The following is a 15,000-nucleotide window of genomic DNA, read 5'->3' as shown; positions in this document are numbered from 1 at the left end:
GTCCCGTTGATATACAAGTACACCAGCCCCAGCTCGCACGGTCACAGCCGATTTTTCGATTTGCAGGTGCGCGGGGAGTATTTTATCATCGTTGGCATTATGCGGAGATTCGGGACTCGAGTCGGTGAAGGGATCTTCCATCGCTGGAAAGAGCCTCGCCTCGGTCGAAAAATGGAGCGAGGAACGCTTCCTATCGCGATCGATCAACTCTCCGTTCGGGACATCTTCTTGCGCTCGAAAATTTATGCAAGTTGAATGCGGCCAAGTGATTTCCTCGGCCATACACTTCGGAACGTGTCCATACTGAAATTGCTCGACGATGTCATACAATACGATACCTTAAATTAGAATAACGTGAACATGTCTAATAAATAAACCAGTGAACGTTCAATTTTATCACGCGAAGACTTTATACTGCAAATTTACCGACTTTACCGAAAACTACGTTCGACCCGTCCCTTCTTTTTAGCACTCGGGCTGAATTCAATTTAATACGTCGACTTCGCTTCTCCGAAGGTAATATTTACTCGTTTGATGTTTCGACCCAGTCCTCTTTAGAAATAGTATTTATAATATCATTTCTGGAGAGAACCTGATCCCGGATGGAGCATCGAACGAATAAATATTACGCTCAAATGGAAAGAGTTGTATAACAAATTGAATTTGCTCTAATACCAAGAGAAGGAAAACCGTACCAATTATTCGTGAAATTCACGAGTTACACTTTATTTGAATATCTCTTTAATTTCTGCGCCGTTCCAATCAACCTGTTTAACTCGTAACTTTTCGTAGAGTCGTACGTACGAATTGCCCAAAGCAAAAAAAAAGTGACGTTTTTTCTAACAGTAACTCGGGAAACGGAATCGCTGTGCATACATTTGCCAACTATGATGCCGACATTAATATAACCGCTCTATTCCTTTTACTGTCGAATTACGTATACGTACTACGTATAATTCTCACGTACTCTATATGCAAATTCACGCGACCATAAATTCCCTGCGTGGATTCTTCAACGTTACACGTTAATGGTCCCCAAAGAAACGGTGAACGGCGCTTTTGCGCGTCGTAAAAATGAACAATATAATAAAAGTGAAACTTATTTACGTGGGGTGAGCGCGTAGAGTGGCAATTTTGTAAGTAATCGGTATACGCGATTGAGATCGTCGGAAAAACCGTTCTCGCAGTGAAAGCGCGCGCACTTTCCTATTCGCACGACTTTGATAATGGAGGCTGCAATAAATCATCCGTCACGAAAGTACGCTGTACTTTGGTTGCGGAATGGTCACTGTCTGCCGCTAATGAATTTGCTCGTTCAAAGCGCCGTACCGTATTAGTCGGACCCAACAGGATTCTACGTCGATGCCAGTGGAACTCTCGCGTCGAATCAAGGTTAAGAACGGAGAACCGTAGAAATACTTTCCGCGGAGCGTTCGAGTCCTTAAAGAGACGAGAATCGAATCCTTGATTTTTTTCAGATATCTCTCATTCGATTACGTCACTTTTCCGTTATATCTATCCTACGACGATAAAATTCTTCGACTTTCTTTCCATTGGAAAAGTGTTCGAACTTCGGAGCGCCCGCGTACATAATTAAACGCTAAAAGTTCAAGAGTAATGAAGTAAACAAAGAATACACGGTAATAATTTCATGAATAATAATCAAGAAGGGATATAATTACCGGCCAATTATCAATATTAATTATCTGCCTGGCACCGAAATGACGATTCATTTTTTTTCCACTTGCTCTTTCATGCGTAGTTAAATCTTCCATCCATAATTACAATTATAATTGTGATTGTAACTCAATCGTCGATCAGAATTCCTCCGATGCTCTTTTCCAAAACAAATTCTCTGCCAAAAGGATCGAAATCGAGCAGAGAAATGCTAGCAACTCGTTCGCGACAAAATCCTAAACGAGTCTATTTCTTGAAACCTTCCTCAACCTTTTCCCAGCGAACCCCGATGAACTTTCACCTTCCCTGGTTAATTCAGCCGGGCTAATTTTAAAACAGAGAAACGGCAGGCCCCGAGTTCCATTGTTGCGTTCCTCGGTCGATTTTGGGCGAGCCACGAGAACTCAGAAACGGTAAATCTTTCGTACCACGAAACGTACGCGTGCATGATTAATATACCTTCCGGGCCGCGCTTTTTAAATTTGACTGCAACAATCTCGACGGAATATTCGCTCAATCATAGCCTTCGTGGTTCCTTCTTCCAGAGGCCTCGTCGACGCCGACGTTTAGATAAATAGCGGAAATCCAGAAAAAGGGGAGCATACGGGAGCAATAGTTCGGCGAGGATAAGCGGGATACGAAATGGCCTCTTCGTGAAACGAAAAATGCGAGCTAGGCCGTGTGTGCGCGGTGTATGTACACGGTGTACAGCTGCACACCCACGCAGCGCCGTAACGATGCGCATGTAAGTATACAGGGTATTTCAGGATTATAGACACAAACAGGTTGAAAAGAAGAGTGCAACGAGCCCCGAGTTACGCTACCACCTACGTTACCAGCGATATTCGATATCAATTATTAATACTCCGTAAAACCGATTCGTCGAGGAGAAACACGCGATTACAATAAAAAAGGTGTGTGTATTGTATCATACCTAACAGATCGCGTATAGCGGTGTCGAGCACCCAAACTTTCCTGGTCGGCTAAGTGGACGAAAAACTTTCACCCCTCTCGAGCCGAAAACTTTTCGCAAAGAGCGAGTGGTGTCCGTTTTCGCGCTCTGCCACGTAGGACCTCGACTTCAGCAAAAAAATACACGCTTCGAGCACGCGATGAATCAAATTTGATTAAATTTTTTTCTTCGCCAGAGAAGATGCGAGAAAAGTTGATTTAATTTTTCGATATAAAACCTGATTCCCTCGCGGCTCGCTCGATGTACATATACATCATAGATATTTCGAGGTTTCGGAATCCTTTCGCAAACTTTTTCGTAAAATCCGGCCGTCTCCGTTTCCTTCCTGTTCCGTGTCGAGCCAGCAACACCGCGAGTTGGAAGCTACGGATCAACCCGTTGGTCATCTCTCCCTCCAGTCCGCTGATGGCTCGAAGCGAACGAACGCCACGAGATTAGGGGGCAAGTTTATAAACGTCGGAGCGTCCTGCGAATCGCTGTGAAACGTTTACCGACGGGTTCGTTGGTCGTTGGTCCGCGCTTACGTCGTTAGACCCTAGGATCCATAAAGCTCCGACATCGGCGCGGATTTAACCGGCTCTTCCAAGCTGACAGCGGGTGAGTAGAGCAGAGAAACGGGACGCGGCGTACAGCAAACTCGACGTTGCTCGACATCGCCCAGGTGGTGTACTCGCGGTGACATCGGCGCAGACAAGATGTATCGATTACTGATACTTAAGCACCGATGTGCGATGAATCGGACGATCGACGCCGACGCGACGCTCCACGACCGAACGACCCGATCGTTACACGTAAACGTTTCCCCGACCCTCGGACCCGGCTCGTTTTTAGCCAAACTCACACCCAGCTAGGGGGAAGGGGGGGGGGAGGGGGCGCGAAAACATGACGAAAATCATGTTGCTACAATTTTCAATTATTTCGTCGCGCAATTAGTTAAAAAGGGCGCGAACGAACGGGAATACGTAGGTTTTGTAGTATTACGCGTTGCCTGTAGGTAAATTGATATTTGATTAAATTTTCCCTTAAATTCGGTACGATGGCTTCTATGTGCGCACAAGTATGTATGTACATGACGCACTCGAGTTGTTACGTTTTGTAGACAAATTAACGGAGAAAATTTCATTTAGTTTCGTTTCGCGAACGAAAAATATTTGCGAGGGATCAAATCGATAAAATTATTTTCATAGTCGAGAAACTGGGCGAATTTAACGGATTAGAATATCACCGAGAGATCCAAGAGTATCGAGAAACAGTATTTTTCCAGCTGGCTCGTGGGTCGATAATTGGAAAGTGCGGCCAGTTAACGAACAATGATTTCATGGACGAATTAGTCCCCGTAATACGCTTTGCACGGGACATTTAATTGTGTATCGTCGTTACGTAATTGTTCTAAACTCTACCCCTGTAAACTATACCGTATTCTGCGCGTCGAAAATACAGCATCGTCTTTGGTAATTATCGATAATCGATAGATGATGCGCTCCATTACGGTGTACCTACCGAATTACACGTATGTATAGCTTGTTAAATTGGGACAGCTAATGGAGTGCCATCGTACGATGTACTTGATAAGGTAATATATAGTTACTAACGTTGGATAAACGATCGTACATTAAAGGGTCAACCAACGACTGATTATTTGTCAGTGTCAGATAGCGAATAAACGTTGACTAATTAGACAGATTCGCGTTCATTACCGGATTCATGTACGCGCGAAACTTGAGCAGTTTGTTAGCGAACTGGGCCAGTGGAAGTTTCACACGTCATAATTATAATATTTGTTCGTTTTGTTGCGCCGCGTATTCAACGCCCGACGATATAGAGAACAACTTAGCATAATGGATAATTCGCGATAGTGTTATAACAAAAATATTTTTATGCGTACATTTTTAACCTTTAGAAACCTTTCCGAATGTAGAAACAATTAAAATAACAATTAACCGCGACAGAACCGCAGAATGAAGCATTGTAAAAAATTAATTAAAACAGATTTAAATAACGAGCTTGATTCTCCGTTTAACCGCTTTCATCCGGATGAACACACGCGTAATTTGTAATAACGTAAATGTACGTATTATAAAGCAGAAGGATATGTATAAAAATAATGTCACGCGCACGAGCTCTCAACAAGAACCATTACGCCCGAAACTCGAGTTAACGAAGCGCTTTTCTTAAAAGAATTACAACTCTGATAATTGAAAGCAGCCGCGGCCGCGGCAGTACGAGTAACGATCCCGTTTTACGGTTGCCAGATGATACCCCAGATGGTTAGGTACGCGAGTTTGCGCGACGTCGAGTCAGTTAGGATCCTAATTTGCTCGTCGAAGTCGTCATGTGCCTGATGTTCGCGTCTCTGTATTCCGATCGGATGTGCAATTGTATCGAATCATTGTTGATCGCGCGCAACCGTTTCTGGACGGATGCGCCAAATTCCGGAGGCGTGCACTATTTACTCCAGTGACAGGCAGACGTGTCCTACAAGCATAGATCAATCGGGCAAATTCATCGGTTAGAATAAATTAACAGCAACCGTGCTTGTTTGGATTTGTAGCGAATATTGGTACGAGGTTTTCTAATCAGCGTGCGATAGTTATTAGCAGACTGCGGAGCTTTATGGAAAATAAAAATTGTACCTAAATAAGAATTCATTTTATTCTCCAAATATTATGACACGAACTTTACTATTGGAAATATAGGCGGTGGAATAAATGAGCTAGACTTTTCTTTTACCGTTGACTTGAAGAACTTTATTTGAAACACTGGGAAGGAAACCCTTTCTAGTAAGAGAAAAACTTTCTCTTTTAGGAAGAGGAAATCCAGCATTTACTTTCAATCTTTTCTATATTCTTGCATATTGTGTGCATTTCGTAGGTTCCTGCACATTCGAGTTTCCTATAAATGCACAAAGATCCGCAGTCTAGTTATTAGTGTTTTTTGGACATTTACACTTGGTGTAGAGGTAAGTGATATTGGTCGGTCAAAGTTGTTGTTAGTCGATGTTAACACGTACGTTAACGCTTGATACCTGGTGATCTAGTGTAAATCTTGCCGTTTAGAATTGAGTGGAATACGACGGAAGGTTCGCAGGAATTGTTTAGATTGGATCGGTGGGATTCGATCAATTTTATTAATGGTCCGTTTGCTCGCGATCGTAATCTTCTTTCGGGAGATTGTACGTGCACGACGCCGACGCTAGGAAATGAAATCTTCGATAGAACGGGGGTGTTCTCTGGTGTTTGTTGTCGCGCGTATGTCGCGTGTCAGTTTTATTCGCGGAGTCAATTTCCGGCTCGTGGACAAATATTCGGAATAGAACGGGAGCAGAGTCGCGCGAACGTATCCACGATTACGGTGTTCCCGCTTTATCGTTATCAGCCAACGCGAAATTTTCGAGCGAGTTCTCGATAATTGTTTGCGCTTGGGTGTTCGCGTTCTTCGTCTGTTTACGAGATTAGGATTGAATCTCTCTTTGATTACAAAGTTTCCAGCAATCCATCATGTGCAAAGCTTTCGGGTGAAGGTACTACGTATGCAGGATGTTCGAGAAGTATGAAAGTAATCTCAAGTATACCGTACTTTTTCCAGTGTCTCGAGAGACGCCGTTCCCACCAGGCAGAATTTTCCTCGAACGGAAACGATAACGTAAACTTTCATTATTTAGAGGCAAAGATTAATTTTATCCTGTCATTCGAGTTGTAATGTTTATCGTAAAAACGATTCGTTCCGAGTCGTTCGTGTTTTATTCGTTGTTTGAGATTCGTATGTGGACATGTAAGAACTGTTAACCAGCCCCGATTTCTACTAATATCATTACCTGTAATAAAATGCAACGATAAATCTTTACCGTACAGGTACGATACGTTTACCATATTTGCGAACATTTACGCGAGCTTAGTTTCAATTCCTCGTGTGAAATTATTTACCTACTCGAGAATTCCGGCCTTCCTGTTCCGAATCGCGTTTCACGAGTTGCAATTCCTTCCTCGGCTCCCGTTATGGCCCTTCGGTTGCAGGAATCGCGAGGCTGTCATTAACAGATGAAGGTAATTACAAAGCGTCATCCTGCATCCTACGGCGTTGTTGCGGCGTTATCTACAGACTAAAGCCTACGGAGATCGCGGTTAGGATGTGCATAATGTCCGCAGGCAGTCACCGCAGTTTAGGCGCGTTCATGAAAACGGTAAACTATGAGATCGAAACAAACAAGTTCGTAAAGCAAACGAAGGCCGTTCACAAGATTGCTCCAGGTCATCTCCAGTCTCCACCGCAACGGGGTTAGGGCTTTCTAAACACCCTAACCGCGAAATGTTCCTCTCGGTTTGCTGCGGACGCGCCTAAGCGTTAATGGTTTTCATCGATAAATACTTGCACGTGTACCAATTAACAAGATTTACACATGGATGAAATTTGTATAAATGTATATTTCCAACGTTATTTGTTATATTTAAAGATACGTTGAGAAACGTACGCTCGGGTAGCCATAGTTTTTATCATGGAAAATTAAAGAAATTGTTTGCGTATACGAGTGGGGCTTTCGGCCCGGCCACAACGCTAAAAATAAATTGAAAAAGAAATTGAAATTGAAATTTTGTAAGAGTATTCTCGTTTGAATATTTAAATATGTTTTTATCTAAAAAAAAAAAAAAAACTAATTTTCGTTTATATCAAGCTTTATCTTGTTTAGATGAAGCGCTGTTACGTTGAAGCGTGTTCACGTATTTGTTTGGAGAATATAAACGCATAAAAAATCATAAGAAATATAATTACATCGCCTCGAGAATTTTAACGAATCTACTATTTATTTACTGTTTTAACGCTTTGAAATACATTAAAATGCATTGCGATGCACAGCAGGCCCGAAGTTGGGTGCACGCTTACAAACGAATACTTTTTATCTTTAAATTGGAGCCCGGGTTCCGGACTAGAAGTGAACGCCCTCTGACACGAACATTTTTGCTATCTCTACGAGTCGCGAGAACACTTTCGTTCGTAGCTGAGAGGGTATACGATGACTCTTCGACTTAACGACGCGACCGTCGAGTTCCATCGGTCGAATAACGAAACGATGAACGATAACTCTGGTAAACGGGAGCGTGATTGCGTCGCGTTCGCAGACAGTTGGATGATTCGTTGGTTTTGATGGTCCATCGTTCGAAGAGAAACGCGGCGGAGGGGTTGCGCGCGGACAAACTTTTATTATCCGGCATGGAAAACGAGAAGGCAATCGCAGCTCGTGTCGAAAGACGAGATTTTACGAGCCGGCGTGGCGGTGCTCGAGCGGCATGGGTTGATGCACCGGCGCGCTGTAAATCACAGCCAGAGGATTTCGAAAGACGCTCGTTCGAGTAAACGCGCGCAACCGATTAATGGGAGGAAAGATTAGCGACAGCGTGCACACATTGTTCCACAGCGACGTGAAATATTTGCCGCGATCACCTTGATTAACTTCTGGCTGACACGGAACGTACGGAGCGTCGCGTAAGACTACGAGCATCCATCTACATACGCGGTACGCATCGTCGGCGTCGGCGTCGTTTCAAACTTTACAGCCGAGTTCCATTCAAACGAGGACTCTGCTTATTTATTTCAGCGAAATATCCGTTTACATTTTTCGAGGGAAAATCTGTGCATTTTATGTTCGCAGTAGTCAGTTTCGTGAATTGTACAGCGTCTCGAAATTCGCTCGGGACCAAACTGTTCCAGACCTGTCTTTTAAGGGAAGGAAAGTTTTCCATGCATGAAAGAACAGGCTGTCGCACAGCATATTCGGATGTCACAGATGTCGAATGTGCAGTTTTATGGTCCGATCAGACGCAGCTGGTATCGAACCGCGTGCGTGCCCAACGGTTTCATTGAATTATTAATACAGAGTCTGTTTGAAAGATGTTTCGGTCGCGTTTCGCCAAGTGGGGCAGTTAGAACTTGAAGAAGATAGAACTTCGGTATTAAGCTGAAAAGAATGACGACAAAATCTTGATACTATACGCGAAGTATTTTGCCACGAGTCGAGAATGATCCGCCCTCGCTTTACGGGCGCATCTCACGGTTTAACGAGAACGTACGCCACCCAGTTTAACCTAGATCGATAGCATGGACCGAGAAAGTGTTTCTGGAATATCCTTCTAATCTCTGGAGGCAAGAGCTCGCGCTACGGGAAGTCGTTTTCGAACGCATTAAACTTTTCGATCGAACTCGCGACTCGGTGCGGCGCAAGATACTGGCCAAGAAATCCAAGAATATCGGCCGCCTAGCTTACCTGGAATTCTGTGAATTTCTTAGATTGCATTTTAGCGTGTCGTCGGGTCCGATGATCGGTAGATCGGATCGTGGGCGTGTCCGATACATCGATAGCCACAACGCATCGTTTATTCGAATAAAACGATAGCCATTCCTGCGGCGAAACGCGTTAAAGTGGCGTTGAAGTCGTTGTGGTAAAATTGTTCCAAGTAATTTGTGGATGTTCGATTCCGCGTCCACGGAACCGTGAAGCGAGCGCGCATTACGCGAAGAGGGAAAGCAGTTAATTGCTCGTAAGAAACATTAGGTATTTTGTCGTGTTCACGCCGCGTTAGGATTCCATCGGCCACCGTCGAGATCGCTTGTCCAGATTGAAAAATGACGAGAGAAACTTCGTAGCGTCTTCCGCCCGATGGTGCGATGGTAATATTCCCGGAACTACGGAAGTCGATAACGAGGGGGAGGGAGGGGTGTCCCAGTGATTTCATGTTTCGTGTTCGAATCTCGACGAATGACTTTTGTTCGTTTAGCGACGCGAAGGTCCGATTCGGAAGATGTACAGCTCCACGGTGACCGAGTACGAGGAGAAGAAGAACGACGATCGGCACGTAGAAGAGATCGTGGAATCGTTTAAGCTGTCGAAAGGGCGAGCCTTGACCGAGACACCGATAATATGGGAAAATGCGATTGGTATGGCAGCCCTTCATGTCCTGGCCATTTACGGTTTCGTACAGGGTTATCGAGATGCCAAGTTCTGGACGTGGATGTGGCGTGAGTATATAGGTCGACGTCGTTTGAATCTCGTTTAGGGTGATCCACTTTCGAGATAAGCTTCCTCTAGGTATTTCATTTCTTTACCGTTACGTTCTTCGTATTGTCGTTTGGTAATCGATACACATCGAGAAGCGGAGAGAGATAGCGGAGTCTTACTCGGTACCCGTAGTAGTTGGCGATTAGAAGAGGCTTACCTTTAGATTAGAGAGGCCTCCGTACAGAACACGATTGACACGATCGTCGTTTCCTTTCCAAGACATCGGCATCGACTTATTCATTGGCTACGGAATAACAGCAGGGGCTCATCGATTATGGGCGCACAGATGTTACTCGGCCAAGCTTCCCCTGCGACTCATCCTAGCCTTTGCCTTTTGCATGTCTGCCCAGGTGAGTGTCCCTACCAGTAACTCTTCTTACACACCGATCGAGAGTACAATCGGTGCACCGACTCGATCAACGTCTGGTCTTGTCGTTCGATTAGAAACGTCCCTACAGCTGGATAAGAGACCATAGAACCCACCACAAGTACACGGAGACGCCAGCGGACCCGCACAACGCGAACCGTGGATTTTTCTTCTCCCACATCGGTTGGCTGTTGGTTAAACGACACCCCGCCGTGAAAGAATACGGCAGTAAAGTCGACATGAGCGATATCCGCGCGGATCCTGTATTGGAATTCTGTGACAAGTAAGACAGTCCACCTGTTTGTGGTATTTCTCATTCTCGGCTCGATCTTGAAGAAAGATCAAGGTTTCCACGAGTAATATGTAACGTAATACACGGTTTTTGAACGATCTTGCAACGAAACTCGCAGAGCAATTGGAGAGAAAATTCGATAAAAATTGTACAATTTAACCTCGCGTTGCGTTACAGGTACTTCGAGATCATCATGGTGACCTCCGCCGTCGTCCTGCCAGTAGTGGTGCCGGTTTACGGATGGGGTGAAACGTGGTTCATAAGCATATTCGCTAATATACTTCGGTACATCGTTGCCCTGCACCTCACTTTTCTGGTGAACAGTTTCGCTCACATGTGGGGAAATCGACCGTACAACAGGCGAGTCTCCGGATCCGTTAATCGATCAAAGTTATTCCAATTAAAAGTTAACCAATTGATTTTTGCCTTTTTCGATCGCAGCGAACTCAGGCCTACGGAGAACGCGATCGTGTCTTTCTTCGCTCTGGGCGAAGGCTGGCACAATTACCATCACGCTTTCCCGTGGGATTACAAGGCTGCGGAATTGGGAGCATACGGTCTGAATACCACCACCGGTTTTATAGACCTAATGGCGCGCTTAGGTTTGGCCTACGATCTCAAAACACCGGAGAAAGAGCTGGTCGATCGAGTCAGTCTGAAGAAAGGGGATGGCACCGACAGCTATTGGGGCCATTCAAGACATCGAAATGTAACCCCTACGGCTCCTGTCTATTAACGATTCGACCAATTCGTGGAGTACCTTTTGCTGTTATTGTTCTTATTGATTATTTTATAGTGGTACTTTAGGCAGCGATACTTTCAATTTTATGCGATAGATAAGTTTATAAGGAGTAGATGAGAATACCTCAAAATACTTGAATAATATCATTGTTTAATACTTTAGGGTCATAAAATTAATGCGTCACTTGATTTATAGTGAAAAACAAATGTTAAAAGCATTTAAATGCATAGATCTAGAGTGGTTTTACCCCTTAAACGCAATATTTTCGTACGTTAAAAATCCTCGCGGTGCAGAAATTGTTGTAAAATGAATTGCGTCGAAAATTAAAGCGTGAAATAAATGACGTGAAATATTCTTTCGTTCTCGATCGTCTTTTCAACGAGATTTTGCCAGAAGTCTAATCGAGTAATTTGAAGTAAGTATTATTTTGATCGCGTGCCAGCACTCGAATCGGATCCTCAGGAACGAGAAGTCAGCATCGCGAGTACTACTCATCGAAGCGATGAAAATTAATCATCGACGCAACAATGGCAGCCGATGCGTCAACGACATCGACATAGTAATTACACGCTGGCTGCTCGCTATACCAGAGAAAACACGTAACTCGACGTGTTTGCGGTTGTTTAATATTTTCCAGATTGGTGTCGGCCACGCGATAGGCATTGTACAATATGTACATGCGTTACACGCTTTATAAGTTGTAGGCGCGCGTACACCCCGCCCGCGGCCTCGTGTCTGAACCGTGATATACGTGTACGTACAGTATACGGTATACCTGTGCGCTCTAGATTATACGTATCCCACCCTCTCCCCCGATCCTTGGTTTATTTTTAGGGGACAGGAAGAAAAAGATCGGTTGGACAGCCGATTGTCGTAAAGCCGAGTAAAAATACATAACATATATCCACAAGTACGATACGAAAGTAGCCAAGTTATAGCACGTTTTTGATATTTATAACTGTACAGAACTTTCCTTCGCCTTTTATACGTGACGTTATCGCCGTTATAGACTATCGGCCGACGTATTTTAAGCCTTCGCAGGTATTTCTAGACGGTAGGTGGACGACCACAACAACGCAACGTTGCTGGCTACATGTGCGATTGTTTTAAGACGGATGACATAAACGAAGAACCAAATTATGTTTCCAATCATGGATAACGGGTGTAATAATTTAAAGAGTCCGAGAAATCATCCTTGCGCGATTTCCTCGCTTAGAAGTAGTATTGGCTGTATAACCTTTCTCGTCCAGGAAATTTGTTTTATTCAGAAGCGAAGCTATTTCGGTTCATGGTATTCCGTATTTATTTTAATATGCACTGGCGACGGCGGGACGTTGGTACTACCGAGGAGGTGTTACTTCGACATCGACGCGGTTAAAGGAAATATCCTATTTTAAGGATAAATTCACGGTAAAGAATCGAGGCATTAGCGCTGAATCAAGACTACTGTACTAGGCGTATATCGTGCAACGTTACATTACACAGCTCAACGAAAATTCGTGAAATTCTGTTATCTTCGATCGAAGTAGGTCCCTTTGAACGGGCTACCGCGGAAAGGCTCTCCTGGACATTTTTCTAGTAATTTCGGCGCGAGTATCGATTAACGATACGAGCGAAATCGGTATCCGTCGCGTTCTCATAGAACGCGGTGTATTCCCTTTCCTACGACCGCGGCACGGTGTCGTCGAGTATTTTCCTGTATGAATTCGTTATGACCATCGCAATAGAACGGATCGATAAGACATTCTGTCTGTGCTGTCTTTCGCCGTTAACGTCGGCGTCGCCCCGCAGGCAACGGAATAAATTCGACACGCGCGCATGCCATAGGTTCATCGGTTGATCCGATCCGAGAAAATCCGATTTTCACGGTTTCTTTTAATCTCGGACCTCTTCTCTTTCACTCCCTGTCCTTTTCTACGTTCGACGTTCGACTGGAGCCAAATGTAAACACAGAATAGAAACCTCGACCGAGTAACTGTAACGTTTGGGTCCTGATTTTCTTGCACTTGTCCACCCTTCGCTGTATTCCGTTCCCTCCGTGCACCACGATTACCATGAACCGATGGGCGAGCAACGAACCTCGGACACGAAGAGAGTAGCCGCACCGAGTCGACCAATATTTCTCCAAGGGTCATTCCACGCCAAATCGATCACTTGGCGCGCCTGGCGTCGGGAATTCTTGCGGAATTGAAATATGACATCGTCCATCGTAAAATTACGGGCGGTTTATGTCGCCGTTTCGCCGCTTTTCAATTTCTTACCGATATACCTGCATTCGTATGAAATCTGCGAACGAAAGGGGACGTACTAGGCCCAGCTCTGTTTTTCGCTGATTTTACGGGGTCTGATCGGCTTCCGGGTTCTCTGAAGCATTTGTTTCTTCGCCAAATACCCTAGTTCATTTCCGTGGCGCTATATCGCTTTAAGAAAGACGATTACGTCGTGCGCGAGGATCATATTGTCACTGTCCAGACCGTTTGTAACCGGTTCAGAAGATTCAGAGCCGCAGAGTTCAGTCTGGAATATTGGGAACGTAATGGATGACTATCGCCGCGGATATGGATGTCGAGAGCTTGGTTATAAGTCGATCTATCAAGATAATCCCGAACGTAACACGTCGTAGATCGAGAAGCGTGACCTGGACACGAGAAGAGGGTCGACGTCTCTTAGACAGGGCTCCTATACATTTGCGTATACCATTGTCTCGGCCCTCTATATAATAAAATAATATTCCGAGTATCGCCACTATTCGCGATGCATTCGTATACCGAATAGCTTGAACGCGAACGGTCCCAGATCTAGATCAAAGGAGGGCCATTACGGAGCGCGTTAAAGCGCGGCTCGAGGGGGATGATAATGCCCGCGGCGGGAACGAGGTTTCCGGCTCGTTTCGGAGGTCGCCGCGGAGAGGATGAAAGCACGCGTGTTAGAGAAATCGAGGACCGAAGGCGATCAGAAAAGACGGCGATAATGGGAGCCGCGAGTGTCGGGGTGGCTGGCAAGAAGTAGCGAGAAAAGTACAGCGAGCCACGGTTGTGCAATGTATAGCGCATACGGTACACCCGGCACAGTCGCTTTCAAGTATAAACGTAAGCGCTCGTTCGGATGCCGTGGCGGTGCATACATACTGGCAGTATTGTTTGGAAAGCAGCTCATCGCCAAGAGCCTCTCGTTAAATCTCCAAGAACTTTGTTCGCTCGCTCGAGATCAATACGGCTCCTAGTTCAGCTACATACCCGGCTACATGACAAAAGTTCTGAACTTTTGACCCGGCGGCGACCATTGTGCCCCCGACACACGTTTCTATTCCGCATTCTCCGTCTCGTGTTCTACTCCAAGTGTGTTCATTCTACGCGTGCGAACATACAACATAGGCGATGGGCTGCCACGAGCCGGGGCGGGACGGGCACGGGGTGGTATTTCTGTTTTGCATGCACCCGTGCGCCGTACCGGGTGTACCGAACTCGAATATCGGACGCTGGTTATCAGCGGAACGTATTTTACGAGCGCGATGTCCCGTAACAAAAATTCCTTACATAACAGATCCGAGCGAGCGAAAAATTCGAAAGAGCGCCATGAATTTTACGCTCTAGATTAGAACAGCCCTCTAATAACAAGTCGACCGTTCCCTTCGGTCCTCTCTTCGGAAGTTCTGCTTCGCAAATCTGACCTTCATCCGGGAGTAATCTCTCCGAGTATCCGTCCTTCGTGTCATTCATGAATAATTATAGTCCTCGGTAAATCTGCGCTACCGAACTAAGCTAATCGGCAAACTACTCGGAATAACCAACAGCCACGTAATCGGCGGATGGAATGTTAGTAAACAGACTCGGAGCACCAGAGACACGATCTTCGCGTAAACAGATTATCGCTGCGTCCCTCGGCGCGTGGCGTTTCCATT

The 15,000-nt window shown here is 45.2% G+C and overlaps 2 protein-coding genes across 3 annotated transcripts in view; one reads left to right on the top strand and one right to left on the bottom strand.

The window, feature by feature from the left end:
* The window catches only part of LOC128884782 (follistatin-related protein 5-like), a 59,200-nt gene that overhangs the window by 37,549 nt on the left and 6,651 nt on the right, over positions 1 to 15,000 (bottom strand). The window lies entirely within an intron of this gene.
* Positions 2,918 to 11,426, top strand: LOC128884783 (acyl-CoA Delta-9 desaturase-like). The gene is made up of 6 exons (XM_054138412.1): positions 2,918 to 3,247; positions 9,418 to 9,658; positions 9,918 to 10,048; positions 10,143 to 10,348; positions 10,535 to 10,717; positions 10,799 to 11,426. Exons 2-6 carry the CDS (start codon positions 9,442 to 9,444, stop codon positions 11,091 to 11,093), a joined length of 1,032 nt encoding a protein of 343 aa, XP_053994387.1. The 5' UTR covers positions 2,918 to 3,247; positions 9,418 to 9,441; the 3' UTR covers positions 11,094 to 11,426.

This window comes from Hylaeus volcanicus, chromosome 2 (genome assembly GCF_026283585.1).
Source record: "Hylaeus volcanicus isolate JK05 chromosome 2, UHH_iyHylVolc1.0_haploid, whole genome shotgun sequence".
In the NCBI taxonomy this organism is placed as follows: domain Eukaryota; kingdom Metazoa; phylum Arthropoda; class Insecta; order Hymenoptera; family Colletidae; genus Hylaeus; species Hylaeus volcanicus.
The sequence above is the reverse complement of the archived record's forward strand: the minus strand, read 5'-3'. Positions and strand labels throughout refer to the sequence as shown.

What these genes read in the sequence shown, in the direction of transcription:
- LOC128884783 (XM_054138412.1), top strand. Translation starts at nt 9,442, where the DNA reads ATGTACAGCTCCACGGTGACCGAGTACGAGGAGAAGAAGAACGACGAT. An exon ending in GTTCTGGACGTGGATGTGGC is followed by an intron (nt 9,659 to 9,917) that starts GTGAGTATATAG and finishes TTCCTTTCCAAG; the next exon opens with ACATCGGCATCGACTTATTC. An exon ending in GTATTGGAATTCTGTGACAA is followed by an intron (nt 10,349 to 10,534) that starts GTAAGACAGTCC and finishes GTTGCGTTACAG; the next exon opens with GTACTTCGAGATCATCATGG.